This window comes from Rhinolophus ferrumequinum, chromosome 9 (genome assembly GCF_004115265.2).
Source record: "Rhinolophus ferrumequinum isolate MPI-CBG mRhiFer1 chromosome 9, mRhiFer1_v1.p, whole genome shotgun sequence".
Lineage (NCBI taxonomy): Eukaryota > Metazoa > Chordata > Mammalia > Chiroptera > Rhinolophidae > Rhinolophus > Rhinolophus ferrumequinum.
The window spans coordinates 32,598,790-32,615,521 of record NC_046292.1 but is presented as its reverse complement, the minus strand read 5'-3'; the positions used below and the strand labels follow the sequence as shown (position 1 = coordinate 32,615,521).

Sequence of the window (16,732 nt, the reverse complement as noted above, 5' to 3'; positions counted from 1 at the left end):
TTTACTTTAAATGACACCTTAGTTGATGAAGCTTCTTTTTTATAGTCTTTCACCTTTGAGCCTTAGTATGGGACTAAACCTTTTTAAAAGTACAGTTGAAACTTAAGCAATGTGGTGTTAGGGGTGCCAGCCCCCTGTGCAGTCAAAAACCCATGTATAACTTTGACTCCCCCCAAATTTAACTACTAATAACCTACTGTTGGCCGGAAGGAAGCCTTCCCAATAACATAGTTGATTAACACATATGCGTATTTTGGAAATGTATTATATATTGTATTCTTACAATAAAGTAAGCTAGAGAAAAGAAAATTGCATTAAGAAAATCATAAGGAAGACAAAATACATTTACAGTATTTTTTGAAAAAAACCCATGTATAAGTGGACCTGCGCAGTTCAAACCCATGTGTTCAAGGGTCTACTGTGTGTTAATCCTTCCAATTATATACTTCAAACAAGCCTGATTTTCCAAGGTCTGGTAGAATAATTCAGTCAATGAGCATCCATTAACATGGAAGGTTAATGACCCAAAGTAAGCCCACTGAAGAAATCTGTGCATTTGAATATGCCATGCTGTCTCTGTGAAAGCACTAACATACAGGAGAAGAAAAGGGCAGTCATTCCCTCTGCCCTGTGAGTTACACAAAGGCAGTTCAAGACAGATCACTGAGGTGGAATGGATTCTAGGACACGTCTTCCCTTGGGCCCCTAATTTCCTGATCAAGTCACTCAGCACCTCATCATTAAATAAGTCTGAGCAGCTCTTGGTAAAGCTACCCTGAAGTGGAAGGCTCCTTTCGTTCCCCAGCTTTGAAATGCTCACCTAAGTCTATTTCTATTATTGGCCAACATAGAAATAAAATTCAGGTCACACTCTAACGGACTCAGGCTTGGATCTGCAGAGGCAGATCTGAGGTCCTGAGCTGACAGGCCAGGGGCAGAAATACAATACCCTCTCTAGTCAAAGAAGATGCTTTCATTTCCATTTTTCTCACGTTCCTGGGGCTTATATATGCAGTTTTGACACTAACTTTAAACATCTGCTTTCAAGGCAGGAAAACAATGATCGCTTTTCATTGTTAACCCAATTCCCCAAGTACCTAAGAACCCCTAAACGGACATCTAACTCAATTTTCAGAATTAAAAACCCTGTATGTCCCAGCCAGAGACCACTGTTTTGACCTTGAATTTATGAAGTCAGCTTAGCCTTCCTGACAGACATCACAAAAGCAGAGTCTTTATCCAACTAAATAAAGGTGTGTTAGTTGGCATTAGTTCTTTTCCTGGTAACTGCCAGTTTCCACTCAGAGACCCCAGCCTCCTTACTGAATCCGCAGGCACGGTGCTCCCAGTCTCTCTCTCCTCCGTTTCATCATTTTCCTGGCTACTCAAGCTTTTGCCCTCTCACACTGGAGTCTTGGCAGGAAGTTCTCTCACACAAGGGGTATGCAGTCTATAAGCCAAAGGAAACTTACAAAGGCTTCCCAAACTTAAGAGAAAAATTAAAGCACTTTTCTTCAACCTCCCCAAAGACCTAACAGCCCCAGAGGCAGCAGTGAGAGAGTGAGGAGTCCCAGATCCCAAGGGAATCAGCTGTCCTCTAATCTGCCTGACATCATTCACACTCAGCCTATAACAAATCAGAGCCCCAGAGAGCACCTTGTTCCTCCTCAGTAACAAGCACCAAACTCCCTCCCCCACAAGTCAGTTGCAACCTCCAAGCCTAAGGCCTGGCAGCACTGAACACTCTGGCAGAAACTGTGCATACCAACTTGAAATCTCACCCTGTGACAGAAATACTATTAACTCTGGAGGCGTGGGCCAGGCTAGAACATTTGTTGCAGCAGGCAGGGGATTGGAATACATTAAGGATACCAAATCATTAAATTAATGAGCTTCGGATATGTGGGCATTTCTGCAACATTATTCACTCTCAAACCCAGGCCGGTGGAAGATGACAGAGCCTTGATGTAAGGGCTTAAAGCATAGTCATTATTCAAATTAAATTATTTCATCAATTTAAGTAAACTCTGTACCCCTTCTTTAGAAAAAGTTCAACATCATTTTTTATTCATTTTCTACTACTCTATAATCACTTGATAACCCTGTGGTGAGAAAAGCCTTAAGGAAAGTTAAGAAAATAAGCCCAGGAATTATTTAGTTTAATTTCATTCAGCATCTATTAATGAAATCATTTATATGGTAGATGTTACACAAGACATGTGGTAAGCTGCAGATGGACTATAATAGTAAGCTACTTAACTTCTATATGTTTTGGTTTCCCCATCTGTAGAATGACAATAATTAAGGTATATAATATATAGGTTGTGGTGAAGATTAATACATGTGAAACAAACAAGTGCCTAGCACAGAGGAAGTGCTATAGAACTGTTAGCCGTTATCATAGGTCTTCCCCTCCAGGAGCTAGCCCAATCTAAAGGAGGAGAGAAGCCCAAACACATAAGAAACCATAGGACAAAAACAGCCTGATCTGAAGAAAGCCAAGTGATCAAGTAAACTGTGGAGCTAAACACTGACAGCAAGGGAGCCAACGAGTAAGCAAAAGCCATGGTCCCCTGCTCCAAAATATGTACCAGCTCTAATGGGCTCCTCTACTTCATCTAGATGACAAAGTATGTCAAATTGTTTTTCTAGGGTAACATTCAAAGGATTAATTCATACTCTAACCAGTCCTTTTTCAACTGTAGTAGGTCACAGCTCTTAAGTAAGTCATGAAATATATCTAGGAAGTTAAGACCAACATTTTCTTAAAAAGGGAAATAGAATAAAATAGAATAGAAAAGCAAGTATCAAAGTGCTTCACACATAGTAAGGGTAAGAATTGTTTTGCGAAATTTGTGTTCGTGACATCTAGTACTGAAGTGTGTGTGTGTGTGTGTGTGTGTATGCAAACATGTGTGGTGGGTTACAATGTAAAATGTGTTTGTTACCAAAGACCACAGTCTAAAAAATTTGAAAATCACCATTGTAAATACCCAAGCAAACTTACCCCTCTAGTAATTATAGATACCTTTCCTCTCCAGGTACTAGCCCAATCACTCACAGCACCTATTTCAGAATCCTCTGTTCTCTACAAGTCTTAATGAAAATGGAAATGCTCTCTCAGAAATCGAGTACCTCTTAACAAGTACAGAGCCCCACTCTGGGAAAGTCTCGCAATGATATCAGGGTCGGTCACAAAACTCCACACTCCCACAACTAAGAGACCAGTTGAGGTCTAGCTCCATTCCTAGCCAAGGTCATACAGTGAAGGCAGGACCCTAAGTTTCTACTCAATATTCTCTAATATTCAAGCCCAGGCTACCAAGTAACAACAACAATTACATAACAGCAACCAATATGTGTAAGTACTTACCAAGCACTCTACATGTAATACGAGGTAGTCTTTATCACAGCGCTATGATATCATTGTGTTATTATTATTCCCATTATTTTTTTTAAATCCTGTCTTCAGCTAAGTTGGTGAACTGAAGTAATCTCTAGAAGCAATGTTATAAACCTCTGTGCTATAATACCTTTCAGTAGAAGGTTCTGACAATAGCAAATGGATTTCTCTGTAGTCTGCTCTGCAATAATAAATTGGGAGAGTAAGGAGAGCACAGAGCTCCTTAAATAATGCTTAAGTCAGAAAATATTTATTTGGTTTTTAGTGAATGAGAGTCATATCTTATGTTCTTCATTTGATCCAAAGAAGGTATCACTCTTACCACCAGAGTTTAATACATCCCCCCTACAGAGCTCTATCTTTAAACTTACTGGCATTAGAATCCATTTGTGCCAATATTCCTGTGGCTTTGTCAACACTAGGATAGCTTAACATTTCCCTGGGACTGATGACAGCACTCAACAATTTTCAGTATGGAAAATAAAACATCCACCTTTTCTTATTCATTCACACAACAACTATTTATTTGTTGACTGTATTACCACCCTTAGAGCCAGGTTAAGAAAGGCCTCCGCCATAGACCTCTACTTTAGAGGTTCTGCAAAATAACACAAACACAAAAATAAATTCATTAAAGAAATGAGGTGGCCTCTGTCACTTGTGATCTGGTGTTCTGCTTTGGCAAAGCAGAACCCTAAACATCCATTCTTGTGACGTACACTGTTTAGACTCCAGGAAAACGCTTGTCCACATCTTTCTTTATATGCCTTTTTTAAAAAGACAACCACGTCAGATTGTTGTTTATGGATTGTGAAAATGCAAACTGCAGAGAGAACTTTGCCTGAGATTATAAAGTATTTGAGCAGCACCATGTCTTAGAAGTAAGCAAAAAGACAAATTAATTGGCCTGTCAAACCCTTCCTCTCAGATAACAAGAATGTAGTAGACTTCTTGGCTAATACAAGTATTGTTTCTAAGAAGAGCCAAACATTCATTTACTTGATTTCTTTCTGTTCTGATTCATGGTTCTAAAAATATTTAAATTTAGCTCAATATTCATAACAGAGCTCATGGCAGCTGAAGAACATTTTACAGAATTAAGGAATTCATATTACTAGTAAACGTATTTATGTGCAGGGTTAGCCATAATGTGTTAAGGACGGAGACCAATTTTTTTATACTACTAGTTGAACAATTAGTGCTAAAATTCAATTTGTTTTTATAAAAATATGTACTTAGATGTATCTAGAAATCACAAAATTATTAAATTTAGTTATTTAAACAATGTTGAATATTTAAAAAGAAAAATAACTTGTAAGCACCAACATTTTCAACATTTTACACTTATTTTATTTTTTTGATAAAAATATATTCAAACCTGGTACTCTGAATACAATTACATTTTCTTTTTAAACCCTAAAGACCATCATAAATGAGTACAAGTTGTGATTTTGACAGAGATAGAAAAATAGGAAAGTAGAGCTTAGGAGAGAAAAAATAGCAAATTTACAAATAAGTTGGTCTGCTTAAATTTGAAAAAAAGTCTGCTAATGAAAATGAGTGGATTTCACATGCAAACAGAAGGCACATATACAATTATTAGCAGAGAAGAAAAAATTGAATAAATAAGCCACAGTATTCATAGAAGCCAAGTAAATGCCAATAAAGAATGCTTGTATGATTGTTCATAAAGTAATAGTATCTATCCAGTATTTAGCCAAATACAAAGATTTTTTACCCTGTGGTTTAATGGTAAAATAATCACAAAAAACAATGGAAAATATACAGGTTTAATGTAAATGATTTTGAAATTTGATACTAAAACAGCTGAACATGTAAGATGGATTAAAAAATGATGAAACAAATAGTCACTGGCAAGGATAAAGACTTAAATGAAATTACTAATTTAACTGGTAATAAAGTAAGAGAAAAATAATAATACCTAGCTTTTTAAAAAGTAAATATTACTCAGTTCTACAGATTATAACATGGACAAAAGTCACATTAAATAACTTAATGTTATGCATATTGAGTTAACTGAATAAGAAAATCAGGAGGTAGAAATGAATGAGAATTTAATTAGCTTTACACTCGATGCAAAATTTTGATTTGACTTGTGAGAGAACTTTTAAAAAAAACAAAAACCTCTCAATTTGGGGCATTAAGATTGTCAAACTTTCACCTGCAAGCATGACAAAGTTAGTGAAACAAAACCAGCCATTCTGCTAGAAAACTACCATAAAATATTTGAGGCAAAGTTTTCAGGCACTAGGGAAAGGCAACGCAAGAATGCAAACCCAGAAAGAAGAGAAACTCAAACGCTGAGACATTCCAATTGTCCCAGTTAGAGAACTGGGAACAACTTTTTAAAATTATAGTTTATTGGGGTGACAATTGTTAGTAAAGTTACATAGATTTCAGGTGTACAATTCTGTAATACATCATCTATATCTCACATTGTGTGTTCACCACCCAGAGTCAGTTCTCCTTCCATCACCATATATTTGAATCCCCTTTACCCTCATCTACTACCCCCTCTCCCCCTTACTCTCTGGTAACCACTGAACTATTGTCTGTGTCTATGAGGTTTTGTTTCTTCATGTATTTGTCTTGTTCTTTTGTTGTTTTCAATTTTATATACCACATATCAGTGAAATCATATGGTTCTCGACTTTTTCTAACTTATTTTGCTCAGCATCAAAATCTCAAGATCATCAATGTTGTCGCAAATGGTACTATTTCAGCTGTTCTTATGGCAGAATAGTATTCCATTGTGTATATATACCACAACTTCTTTATCCAATCATCTATCGAAGGACACTTTGGTTGTTTCCATGTCTTGGCCACAGTAAATAAAGTTGCAATGAATACTGGAGCACATATATCTTTTACGGGTGAATGTTTTCAGATTTGTTGGGTAGATACCCAGGAGAGGGATTGCTGCGTTATATGGTAATTCTATTCTTAATTTTTTGAGGAACCTGCACACCGCCTTCCAGAGTAGCTGCACCAGTCTGCATCCCCACCAACAGTGTCTGAGGGTTCCTTTTTCTCCACAGCCTCTCCAATACCTGTTATTATTTGTCTTGTTGATGATAACCATTCTAACTGGTGTGAGTTCTTACAGTGGCACAGAATGCTAGAGTTCAAGCAAAACACAGCAATTCTACTAAACTGAGGAGGCACAGATTAGAGTTCAGGGCAGCTAATCAAACACACAAGAACAACCATATGCTAGGCCATAAAAGAAGTTTCAAGAAATTTCAAAAGATTGAAATCCTGTAAATTATGTTGTCAGAAAACAGAATTAAATTCAAAATCAATTATAATAAAAAAATCTACAAGTCCCCCCAATATTTGTAAATTAAGCCACACACTCTAAATAATCTATTAGTCAAAGATGAAATAACAAATGAAATTTGAAAATATTTTAAGTTATAATGAATATACAACATATCAAACTTTATAGTCCATCAAACGTCACTGATTTAATAATCCTCTACATTAAAAACTAAAAAAAGCAAATTATATTCAAAATACAAGAAAAAATAAAAGCAGAAATCAGTGACAGAAAAAAATAACAAAACCAAAAGTTGGTTCTTTAAAAATATTAATAAAATTAATAAAAATCCTACTAGAACGATCAAGCAAAAGGAGAGAAAACACAAATTACCATTGTTCAGAATAAAAATGGGTATCCACACCAGATCAACAGACAGTGAAATAATGAGAACAGCATGAACAACTTCACCAAAAATGTATATAAAATGGACAGAAAGCTCAAAAAATGTCTTACCAAAACTGACTTAAGATATAGACAATATGAATTATGCTAAGTGACATAAAAGGGCAAATATTGTGTGATTCCATTCATATGAAGTACCTAGAATAGGCAAACGCAGAGAGACAGAAAGTAGGATAAATTATCAGGGGCTGGGAGAAGTGGAGAACGGGGAGTTACTGCTTAAAGGTTACAGAGTTTATAGCTGGGGTGATGAAAAAGTTTTAGAAATAGATAGTGGTAATGATTGCACAACATTGTAAATGAACTTACTGCCACTGAACTGTATACTTGAAGATGTGTACAATTCAATGGCAAATTTTAATGCATATGTACATATATAACCTTATCACAATTTTTCAACCTTAAAAAAAATCCAAAAGGGATTAAGACCCAAACATAAAAGCTAAAATTACAGAACTTCTAGAAGAAAACATTGGAGAAAATCTTCATTATTTTGGGATAGGCAAAGATTTCTTGGACAGAACATGAAAACTCACAAAATGAACATCAAAATTAAGATTTAGGATCTTAAGATACCATTCTAAGGTATCTTTCAAAGGAAAAGGCGAGCTGTGGACTGAAGTAGCCACAATATATCTGACAAAAGATCTGTATCTGGAAAATATAAACAACTCTTATTAACTCAATTTTAAAAAAAAGCTTGTATTTTTTAAATGGGCAAAAGACTTGAGCAGACATTTCACAAAAGATATACAAATGGCCACTAGGGACATGAAAAACATACTCAATATCATTTTCCATCTGGGAAAGGCAAATTAAAACTACAATGAGACACCACTGAGGTAGATGAAAGGCAGGCTGTGGAGGCAGGGATGGCTGAGAAACAAGAAATCTCCGCCCGTTTGAAACTTATCACCAGATCCCAAGGCAGGATGGATGGTTGGTGGTCTGGGAGCTGGCCAAGACCAGCTGCAACCAGCTAGACCAACTTGGTGAGGATATCACCTGGCAGTGATCCTAAGATTCATTTATACACTCATTATGAGCATGCTAAAAGACACACCCCGTGCTGCCATCGTTAGAAACTAAAAAGACCACAAAAGGACACAAAATGGCCATAGGAGCACTTTTAGGAAACCTCCACCCCTTCCCAGAGAATTCTTGAATATTTCTTCTACAAATTTGAATGTACAGCTCCTAATTAAAGGGAAACCAATAATAGGCTCAAACCTCCGCAGGAGCAGAGCTGCTCTGCCTATGGGAGTAGCCTGCTTCTTTCTTCTCCTTTGCTTGAATAGACTTATCCTTGCTTCACTTTTATTTCCACTCCTGCTTGAATTCTTTCCTGTCTTCTGCCAAGAACCCACTGGTTTAGGCCCTTTCTCTGGGCCTCCCAGTGCAGAGGCATCGCCCACTCTCCTGAGACACCACTACACACCCACTAGAATGGGTAAAATTTGTTTAACAAATAACATAATGTTACTATGGAGGTGGGCCAACTAGAACCCTAATATTGCTGGTAGGAATATAAAATGCTATATCCATTTTGGAGAATTATGTCGAGGCTGTTTACAAACATAAACATATACTTATCATTTATTATTTGAACAAACAAAGCAATCTCTTTGGCTGTTTGACTCTTTCACTTTTTAAAAGATAAAAAATATTTTAGTCAAAAGAATTTCCACATAGCAGGTACAATGAAAGTGACACTGCAATAAAATATAAGGAAATTAAAGCAAGAAAATGGCAAAAGTATTTTTGCATAATGTATTCATTTTCTATTGCATAACAAATCACCACAAACATAGTCCCTTAAAACAAAACATTTATTATTTCACAGTTTCTGTGGGTCAAAAATTCAAACACAGCTTAGCTAGCTCTTCTGCTTAGTCTCAAAAAGCTGCAATCAGTGTTGCATTCTCAATGGAAGCTTGGCTGGGGACGATTCCACTTCCATGGTCAATCAGGTAGTTGGCTGAATTCATTTCCTTGTGGCTGGAGGACAGAGGGCCCTAGCTGCTTGCTGGATATCGAATGAAACCTACCCTCAGCTCCTAGAGGCTACTGCAGTTCCTTGCCACACAGGCTTTTCCAATATGACTCCCTACACTTCATTGAGCCAGTACAGTCTCTATGGGAAGTCTACTAACTAGACAGTCTTATATGCTATAATATAGGCACAGGAGTGATATCCCATCACCTTTACTATGTTCTATTGGTTAGAAACACATCACAGGTACTGCTCATACTCAAGGGGAGCAGGATTACATGAAAGTACGAACACCAGGAAGAGGAGACTGGGGGGGTCACCTTAGAATATGCTCACTTTACATGACTATGAAAAAGATTCACCAACAAATAATTCCAAACTGATTTTTATAGACTACTTTAGGACCATTACAGATCAAGGTTTAATCTGAGCACAGCTTCTATGTTTGGTTTTCTTTCAAATATCCCAGCACTGAAAAGATGAAAAAAGATCTGAAGAAATTATGGCCTTAGACTTTAAGAGATAGTGAAATTGCAATTTATAAAGTAACATTAAAATATTATAATACCTTCTGTGACAACAATAATTTATCATCAGACTCCATTACCAAGTTTGATGTGTGAAACTCATGGTTCATTTCTAAATCTATGCATTGCTTTAATATATATAGATATATATTTTGCCAATTCCAATTTCTATTGCTACAGCAAACAAATACCCTCTAAACAGAACCTCACTTTTTTTTTAAATCTAAAAAACAAAATGACTCAAAAAAGCTTACTAATCTGGCATTGTCAAAATAACACAATTAAGAATTTTTTAATCTACTTTCATCTTTTTTGGAAAATTTCCTGTTAAACAGTACTAGAAGTCCACCAAAATGCTGTATGGATTCACCTCATAGAGTCACATGAGAGAAGTGCACCTCGTATGTGGGCTGCCCAGACATGTCTTTTCTTGGCTTCCAGGGGTAAATCTGAAGTTGGATCCCAGCGATGAATCTCAAGTTCACTTACTCTCTAACTTTTCTAATTTTAATTTTCCTCTATATAATTGGGTTTTGTTTTAGGTTTGTTTATGACTGATAAGTTACTCCCATTGGTGGTGCAATGACTAAGATACTTTTTTTAAGGTCTCAACGCTCCCAGGTATACATGTATACCCAAGAAAAATGAAAACCTATGTCCATAAAGACTTGTATATGAATGGTCATAGCAGCTTTATTCATAATAGCCAAAAACTGGAAACAACCCCAATGTCCATCAAACAAACAGTGGTATATTCACACATGGAAATACTAAGTATTAAAATGAACAGGAGTACTGAAACATGAAGGAAGCCAAATACAAGAATAGAGACTGTATAATTTTCACTTATATGAAATTCTATCACAGGCAAAAACAATCTATAGTGCCGTAAAGAGTGAGAAAAGGGAGGGAGGGAGGGAGAGAAGGAGGAAGGAAAAGAAGGAAGGGGAGAGGCAGGAAGGGGTCTCTCCCTCTTCTAATAAGGACACTAATCCTATCATGAGTGGCCCACCATCATGGCTTCATCTAAATCTAATTACCTCCCAAAGGCCCCACCCCAAACCCAATCAGATTGAGAGCTTCAACATATGAACTTCGGGAGGACATAAACATTCAGTCTAAAACAGTACTTAACAAATAATCCCAAAACGTAGTACCTCAAAATACATTTATTATTAACTTTCTTGGTTCAGTAGATTGACTGGGATTAGATGGGCCTTCTGAGACATTTTTAAATCTTACTTATTGATTCATTTGAAGACAGCAATGATAAATGAACTGCATCTTAATATTATCTTGATATTATTATAAAATTAAATCTGACCTTGATGACCCTCCTAAGAACTGTCCTCAAGTAAGTGAAAATAAATTCCAGAATATGGAGAATAATGAAGAACAAAAGTTGGCTAAGTGAATTTTGTTTGCCATGGTTAATAATACCATGCCATGAGTCTGAAAAGCTATGAATTTGCTAAAATCCTAGCAAAGTTTGCTCAATTTTGATTGGCTGGTCTCCTTGGTTTACAGTTTACTGCCTTAGCTTATAGTATTAAAGGTTATTCTTTTTTCCTGTGTAATATGTCTAGATAGCATATATTGTGTGTCTTGCTAGAATAACTTTCTTTGCTTTAGACTGATTTATTATGTCCTTAATTACTTAAGAAAGCAAACAATAAGGTTCCTCATTTTAAAAAAAAAGCTGTGGTTATTCAAAAGTGTGTTACCATATTTTCATTTTTAAATGTTTTATTGTCACCTCGATTAAGTAACGGGGTATTGTTTCTCAAGTACCAACACTCCTATTGTTAAGTATTTCCACTGACAGCTCTTGAAATTCTGCCTTCTCAAAATCAGATCCTAAGTATAGAAAAACAGTAAAATAAAACTTTCGGTATATTTTTACTACCTAAAACTATCTTTGACATATTTTAGAGCATCCCTGGAAAAATCACAAGAAATGTTCTTTCACAATTATGGAGAGGTACCAGAAACAATTAGGTATATTTGATATTTTACTATTGATGAGTCTCATGGGGAAAGTTGTCAAATCAGAAAAGATGCTCAACCTTCCCTACTTTAAATCTGTACAAGTAAAATGCTATTAATATAAATATTCTAGAAACTGTGTAATTTATGGGAAGTTCCTAGAGATTTGTAAATGCCCTTGTTACCCATAATATGAGAATGCTTCTGTTTATGAATCCTCATGATATTTTGCCAGATTTTAGAAAATAATAGTTTAGTGTTTTCAGTCTTAATTTCAGTTATTATTTAAAATGCTTATTTGGTAACAACCTTATTTCTAAAATTTGAATCTAGCATTTTCTAGGTCAACGAAGTTTTATAAAAATACAGATGTCTAGGATTTACTCCAGACTCACTGAATCTTTCCACTTTATATCCTTAGTATAGTTTTGGTATGTTCTTGGTATGTACATTATGCTATTAGATTATTATATGTTATATATCAAGATATTTTCCTGTGTAAAAATTATGTCCATCCATGTTTTATAAATCAGGTGTAACAGTCACTCTCTTCTTTGAAAAGAACTACTCTTAGAGACATTCGCTAAAACTTTTTTGAATTGGCTTTATTATTCTTATTTTACATGCCACAGAAACAACTTAATTCCCTTGTTAGCTGCATTATTCTTGTTATGAACTCTCATCAAAACTTCCACATTTAAAAATTATCAGTAATAAACTGACCAATTATTTTAAGTCTCTGTCATCTAAACGGAGATTTTGTTCTACACTGATGCTTGTCTGAAGGCTCTGCAATCAACTGGAAGCCAGAGTCTGTTCTCCACGGGCCTGTCTCAGAGACCCATGGAAAAAGACTGTAGCAGGTATTTCCAACTACTGACACTTCAAAGAATAGATTGTTGGGTACATGCTTCTGATGCCATTGCTTGGACAGCTGGACAACTTCCAGACCATTCCAATGGACTGAGTCAGAATTTCCAGAACTCTTTTTAGTCAAGAAGCAGACTACTAACCTAAGGTCCAGTGAAACGAGAATTAACTACACAGGACTGAATGAGGGATAACTGTAGTTACTAATATTTGTTTGGAATACTGTCTTAATGTCTATTTCCTGGATATATAAGAAAGCCTGCTCTCTTCCTTCTTAAGCTATCTAAACCTTTAACAATTTAGTAGTCTTTGCTTTTTGTCATGTCTGATTCTTGCTGACTCTCTCCCCAGTGAGATTTAAGAAAGTCTTACTGAATATCCTTACTGTATTCCCTCAAAATATAATTGTGAAAAATGGCTATGCAACCAAGGCTTTGGCTGAAATGTCATATTTGAGAATGATGCTTACTTAATCAGGTATAATAAGCCACTTTTAAGGAACTATGGTTGACTTTATGGAGTAAACACTTACACACCCTCCTGGGAAAAATGACCAGGTATCTGGCCTTACAAGGTCCAGACTTATAGGTGGTGAGGAAGATCACTCCCTGGCAGGCCCAGGACCCTCTGACATTTTGGGGACCTCAAGAAGAGAAGAATTCATCCAAATTTATAGGTACCACAGATGAAATTTAATGATTTCTTAAGATTGGCTTTCAAACCTTGAAATACAAATAATAGAGGCTTTTAAAAGTTCAATCTGAGATTTTTAATAAAATTTCCAGCGAACTTAAGAAGGTCTGTATGGTAAATTAACATTATTGCTACCCCTATGTAAATAACCAGGCCAAACTTGAGAACAACTTTGTTTTGTAATCAAGAATAATATTTAATATTGCTTTAGATCAGGGGTGTCCAAACTGCGGCCCGCAATCCATTTTTAATTGGCCCGCAGCAAATTCCAAATATATATTTAGTTTACTTAAATAAACCAGGTGAGGCAATACGTACTTCACCTCGAGTGAGTGGCCCGGCTGTTTGTGTATTTTACCGCATATGGCCCTTGGTGAAAAACGTTGAAAAAAAGTTTGGACACCCCTGTTTTAGATCAAATGGGTGGGGGAGACTGTAAGGAAACTTGGTATAAGCAAAGAAAAATATAATCTTCTGATGATTGTTTAAGAGAATCATTATTTGATCCTAGTCTTTTACTGCCTTTGAGCTATTTTACAACTCTGTAAGTTATAAATAACTGATAGCGATACAAAATAGTTCTTGTCTACAGATATGCAAATAAATTCTATATAGTGGAGGCTCAACTGACTTCCCTTCTGCCCACAGAAAAATCCAGTTTTGTAACCATTTATAAATTTATTTCAACATTTCTTTACTACATATAAATTTGTGCTTCTTTCACTTCTCTTCCGAACGGCTGTGACATCTGCCTGGTACATTTACTAATACTGAGTTAAATAAAATATTTAACATGTTTATTTTTTTTAAATCAATAGCTTTATAATTTCTTTTTGTTAATTTCTCAAATTAGGACGATGTTTTATTTTACATATACAACATATTTTATTTTACAGTTTGTAAGCTTTATTTAAAACTTTTAAACATTTATAGCTCCATTTGTATGCTTGTCGCAGGCCACATTAGTAACGGACCTAAGTGATTGCCTACTATGTGTTAAACTCTGTACTCTGCCCTAAGGACAGAGTACTATACCACACAACATGGTACTGAATTCACCATCTGCTATGGACTGAATTGTGTCCCCCCCAAATTCATACCTTGAAACCCTAACCCCATTGGGACTGTACTTGGAGACAGGATCTTTAGAAGGTAATTAAGGTTAAATGAGGTCATAAGAGTGGGGCCCTAATTCAATAAGACTGGTGGCCTTATAAGAGAAGAAGATATTCTCCCTGTCCCCTCCCTCCGTTTTCCTTCTCTCTCTCTCTCTCTCTCTCTCTCTCTCTCTCTCTCTCTCTCTCACACACACACACACACACACACACACACACACACACACGCACACACACACACACCCCCTGAGGAAAGCTCATGTGAGCACACAGTACTCTCTGGAAAGCCCTCTCTGGAAAACAACCAGGCTGACACCTTGCTCTTGGACATCTGGCTTCCAGAACTGTGAGAAAATAAATTTCTGTTGTTTAAACCACCCAGCCTGTGGTATTTTGTTTTGGCAGCCCAAGCAAACTAATAGACCATCCAACAGGAAAATACAGACAAATAACTCTTTATTTACAATTACTGTAGGAGCTATAAAGAAAAAGCACAGGGTTTAATGAAGATACATTCTGGGAAATCCAACTTTAGTCTAGGGACAGCAAGATATGAGGTCAGAAAAGCCTTAAGGAAGTGAGATGTAAGCTGAGAATTGATGAATAAGTAGGAGCTAGCCAGGTATAGATGTGAGAAAGAATATTCCAGGTACAGAGAACATATTATGCAAAATACGTAGATAAAGACAGGAAGCAGATTGTGCAGATCATTTTATAGGCCACGTCAAGACTTTCAGGCGTGATCCTAAGAGTAATAAACAATTCATTAAACAAGTTTAAAAAACATCTAATAATCAAATGTGCATTTTAAAAAGCCTTCTCTGGCTACTGCATGATGGATGGGTGGACTGGGGGTAAGCAAAGTCAGACAAAGACCAGTTAGGACGTTATAGTAGTAGCAGAGGCAAGAGAGCACAATGGCTGGGACCATGTGGACAAAGCAGTGGTAGGAGAAAGAAGTAGAGAAAATTACGAGAGACTTGAGAGGTATAATAGAAAGGAGTTGTGGGTGTGAAGAATAGGAAAGTAACAGTAACTGTTTTCTATCTTGAGGAAGTGGTACAATTAATAAGCTAGAGAATAAGAGAGAAGTAGGTTTTTGAGAAAGACAATGATCAGTTTTATAAAAGCTGAAGTTGAGATGTCTCTGAGATATCCAAATTGATTACATTGAATTGGTAATTGTGAGGTCTAGACATATAAATGTGAGGGTGATTAGCATAACAATAGCTGTTCTCAACATAATAGTAACAAAAGGATTTTTGAGTTTCAATTTTCAGGTCTGGCATCCATACTTATGGCTCACTGACAACCACAAATATATTTTTAACAACAAAATGATTCCTGCTGGGAAATTAGTGATGACAACTGCTCCAGCCCTGCCAACTCCTGCCAATTCCTGCCTTCTTCCCACTGGAGAACCTATGTGAGATCATTTCCCATGTAAGCCCAATAAAAAAAGACTATTAAATGTAACACAAAGCTATCATTCTGGCCTACACAGTCCCTAAATTTCCTGATTTTTCAAAGTTCACAGAGAAACTAAAGCCCTGTATCAGGCACCACTGATACCACACAAAGCATTTACTGTGTGTAGCAGGTGGTATCTCTTTTTAGCACATTCCCCAGAAGCATTTATCCAGGCAAATACCATCAAATTACATCAGAGTGGGAAAGTGCATGACACTGTTTCACATGTCAGTTTCACAGGGACAAAGTTTGACACATCATATCCTTGAGCCCCTGGTACTCCTCCCAGCCCACTGCCTATCACTGCAGACACCTGGCATTTACTTTCATCTAAGATCTGATGTCCAAGTCCACTGCCCAAATTAGTAAGTCTACAATGCAAAAGGAGAACTACCCTCAAGGACTCTAAGAATAAAGGCAACTAATAGCAACAGGCATGCATGTGCCCGCGTGCACACCACCACCACCACCCCCCATAACAGGTGCGTGCTACAGCTACTTCTTCACTCCTATAGTCCATTCTTTACCTCCACTGAATGCTCATAGCTTCAAAGAAATAAAGCAAAGACATTTCAAGAAATATGAGGACAAACATCCTTAAGTTGTAATAGGTATTAGAAAAGCTTAACTTTCTGGGTAACTAGAGACATAAACACCACTTACATTGAGCTCCTAAGTAGGTACTGAAATTGCTACTGAATTGGTACTGAATTTCACAACCAAAAAAACCCAATCCTATTTGAAAGGAATTTCCAAAAGGACGTCCCCTCTACAGAGCTGGGCAAAGAAAGCCATTTAGAGCTATTGCATTTGAGCAAAAGCAAAATGCAATACCTTGGATAAACAAATACAAATAGATTTAGAACTTCATTTTCTTTCAATTCTTTTTCCACGGAGACAGATAGGTTATATGTATCTATATCTATATAG

At 36.4% G+C, this 16,732-nt stretch overlaps 1 protein-coding gene across 7 annotated transcripts in view; it reads right to left on the bottom strand.

Moving 5' to 3' along the window:
- Positions 1-16,732, bottom strand: part of MAST2 (microtubule associated serine/threonine kinase 2) — a 193,205-nt gene that overhangs the window by 82,340 nt on the left and 94,133 nt on the right. The window contains exon 1 of one of the 7 annotated variants that reach the window (XM_033114025.1): positions 1,324-1,535. The exons of the other annotated variants lie outside the window; for them this stretch is intronic. Coding sequence (XP_032969916.1) covers positions 1,324-1,373 — 50 coding nt within the window. The 5' untranslated portion in view covers positions 1,374-1,535. Of the gene's footprint in view, positions 1-1,323; positions 1,536-16,732 lie in introns of those variants that run through there. 7 annotated transcript variants of the gene reach the window in all.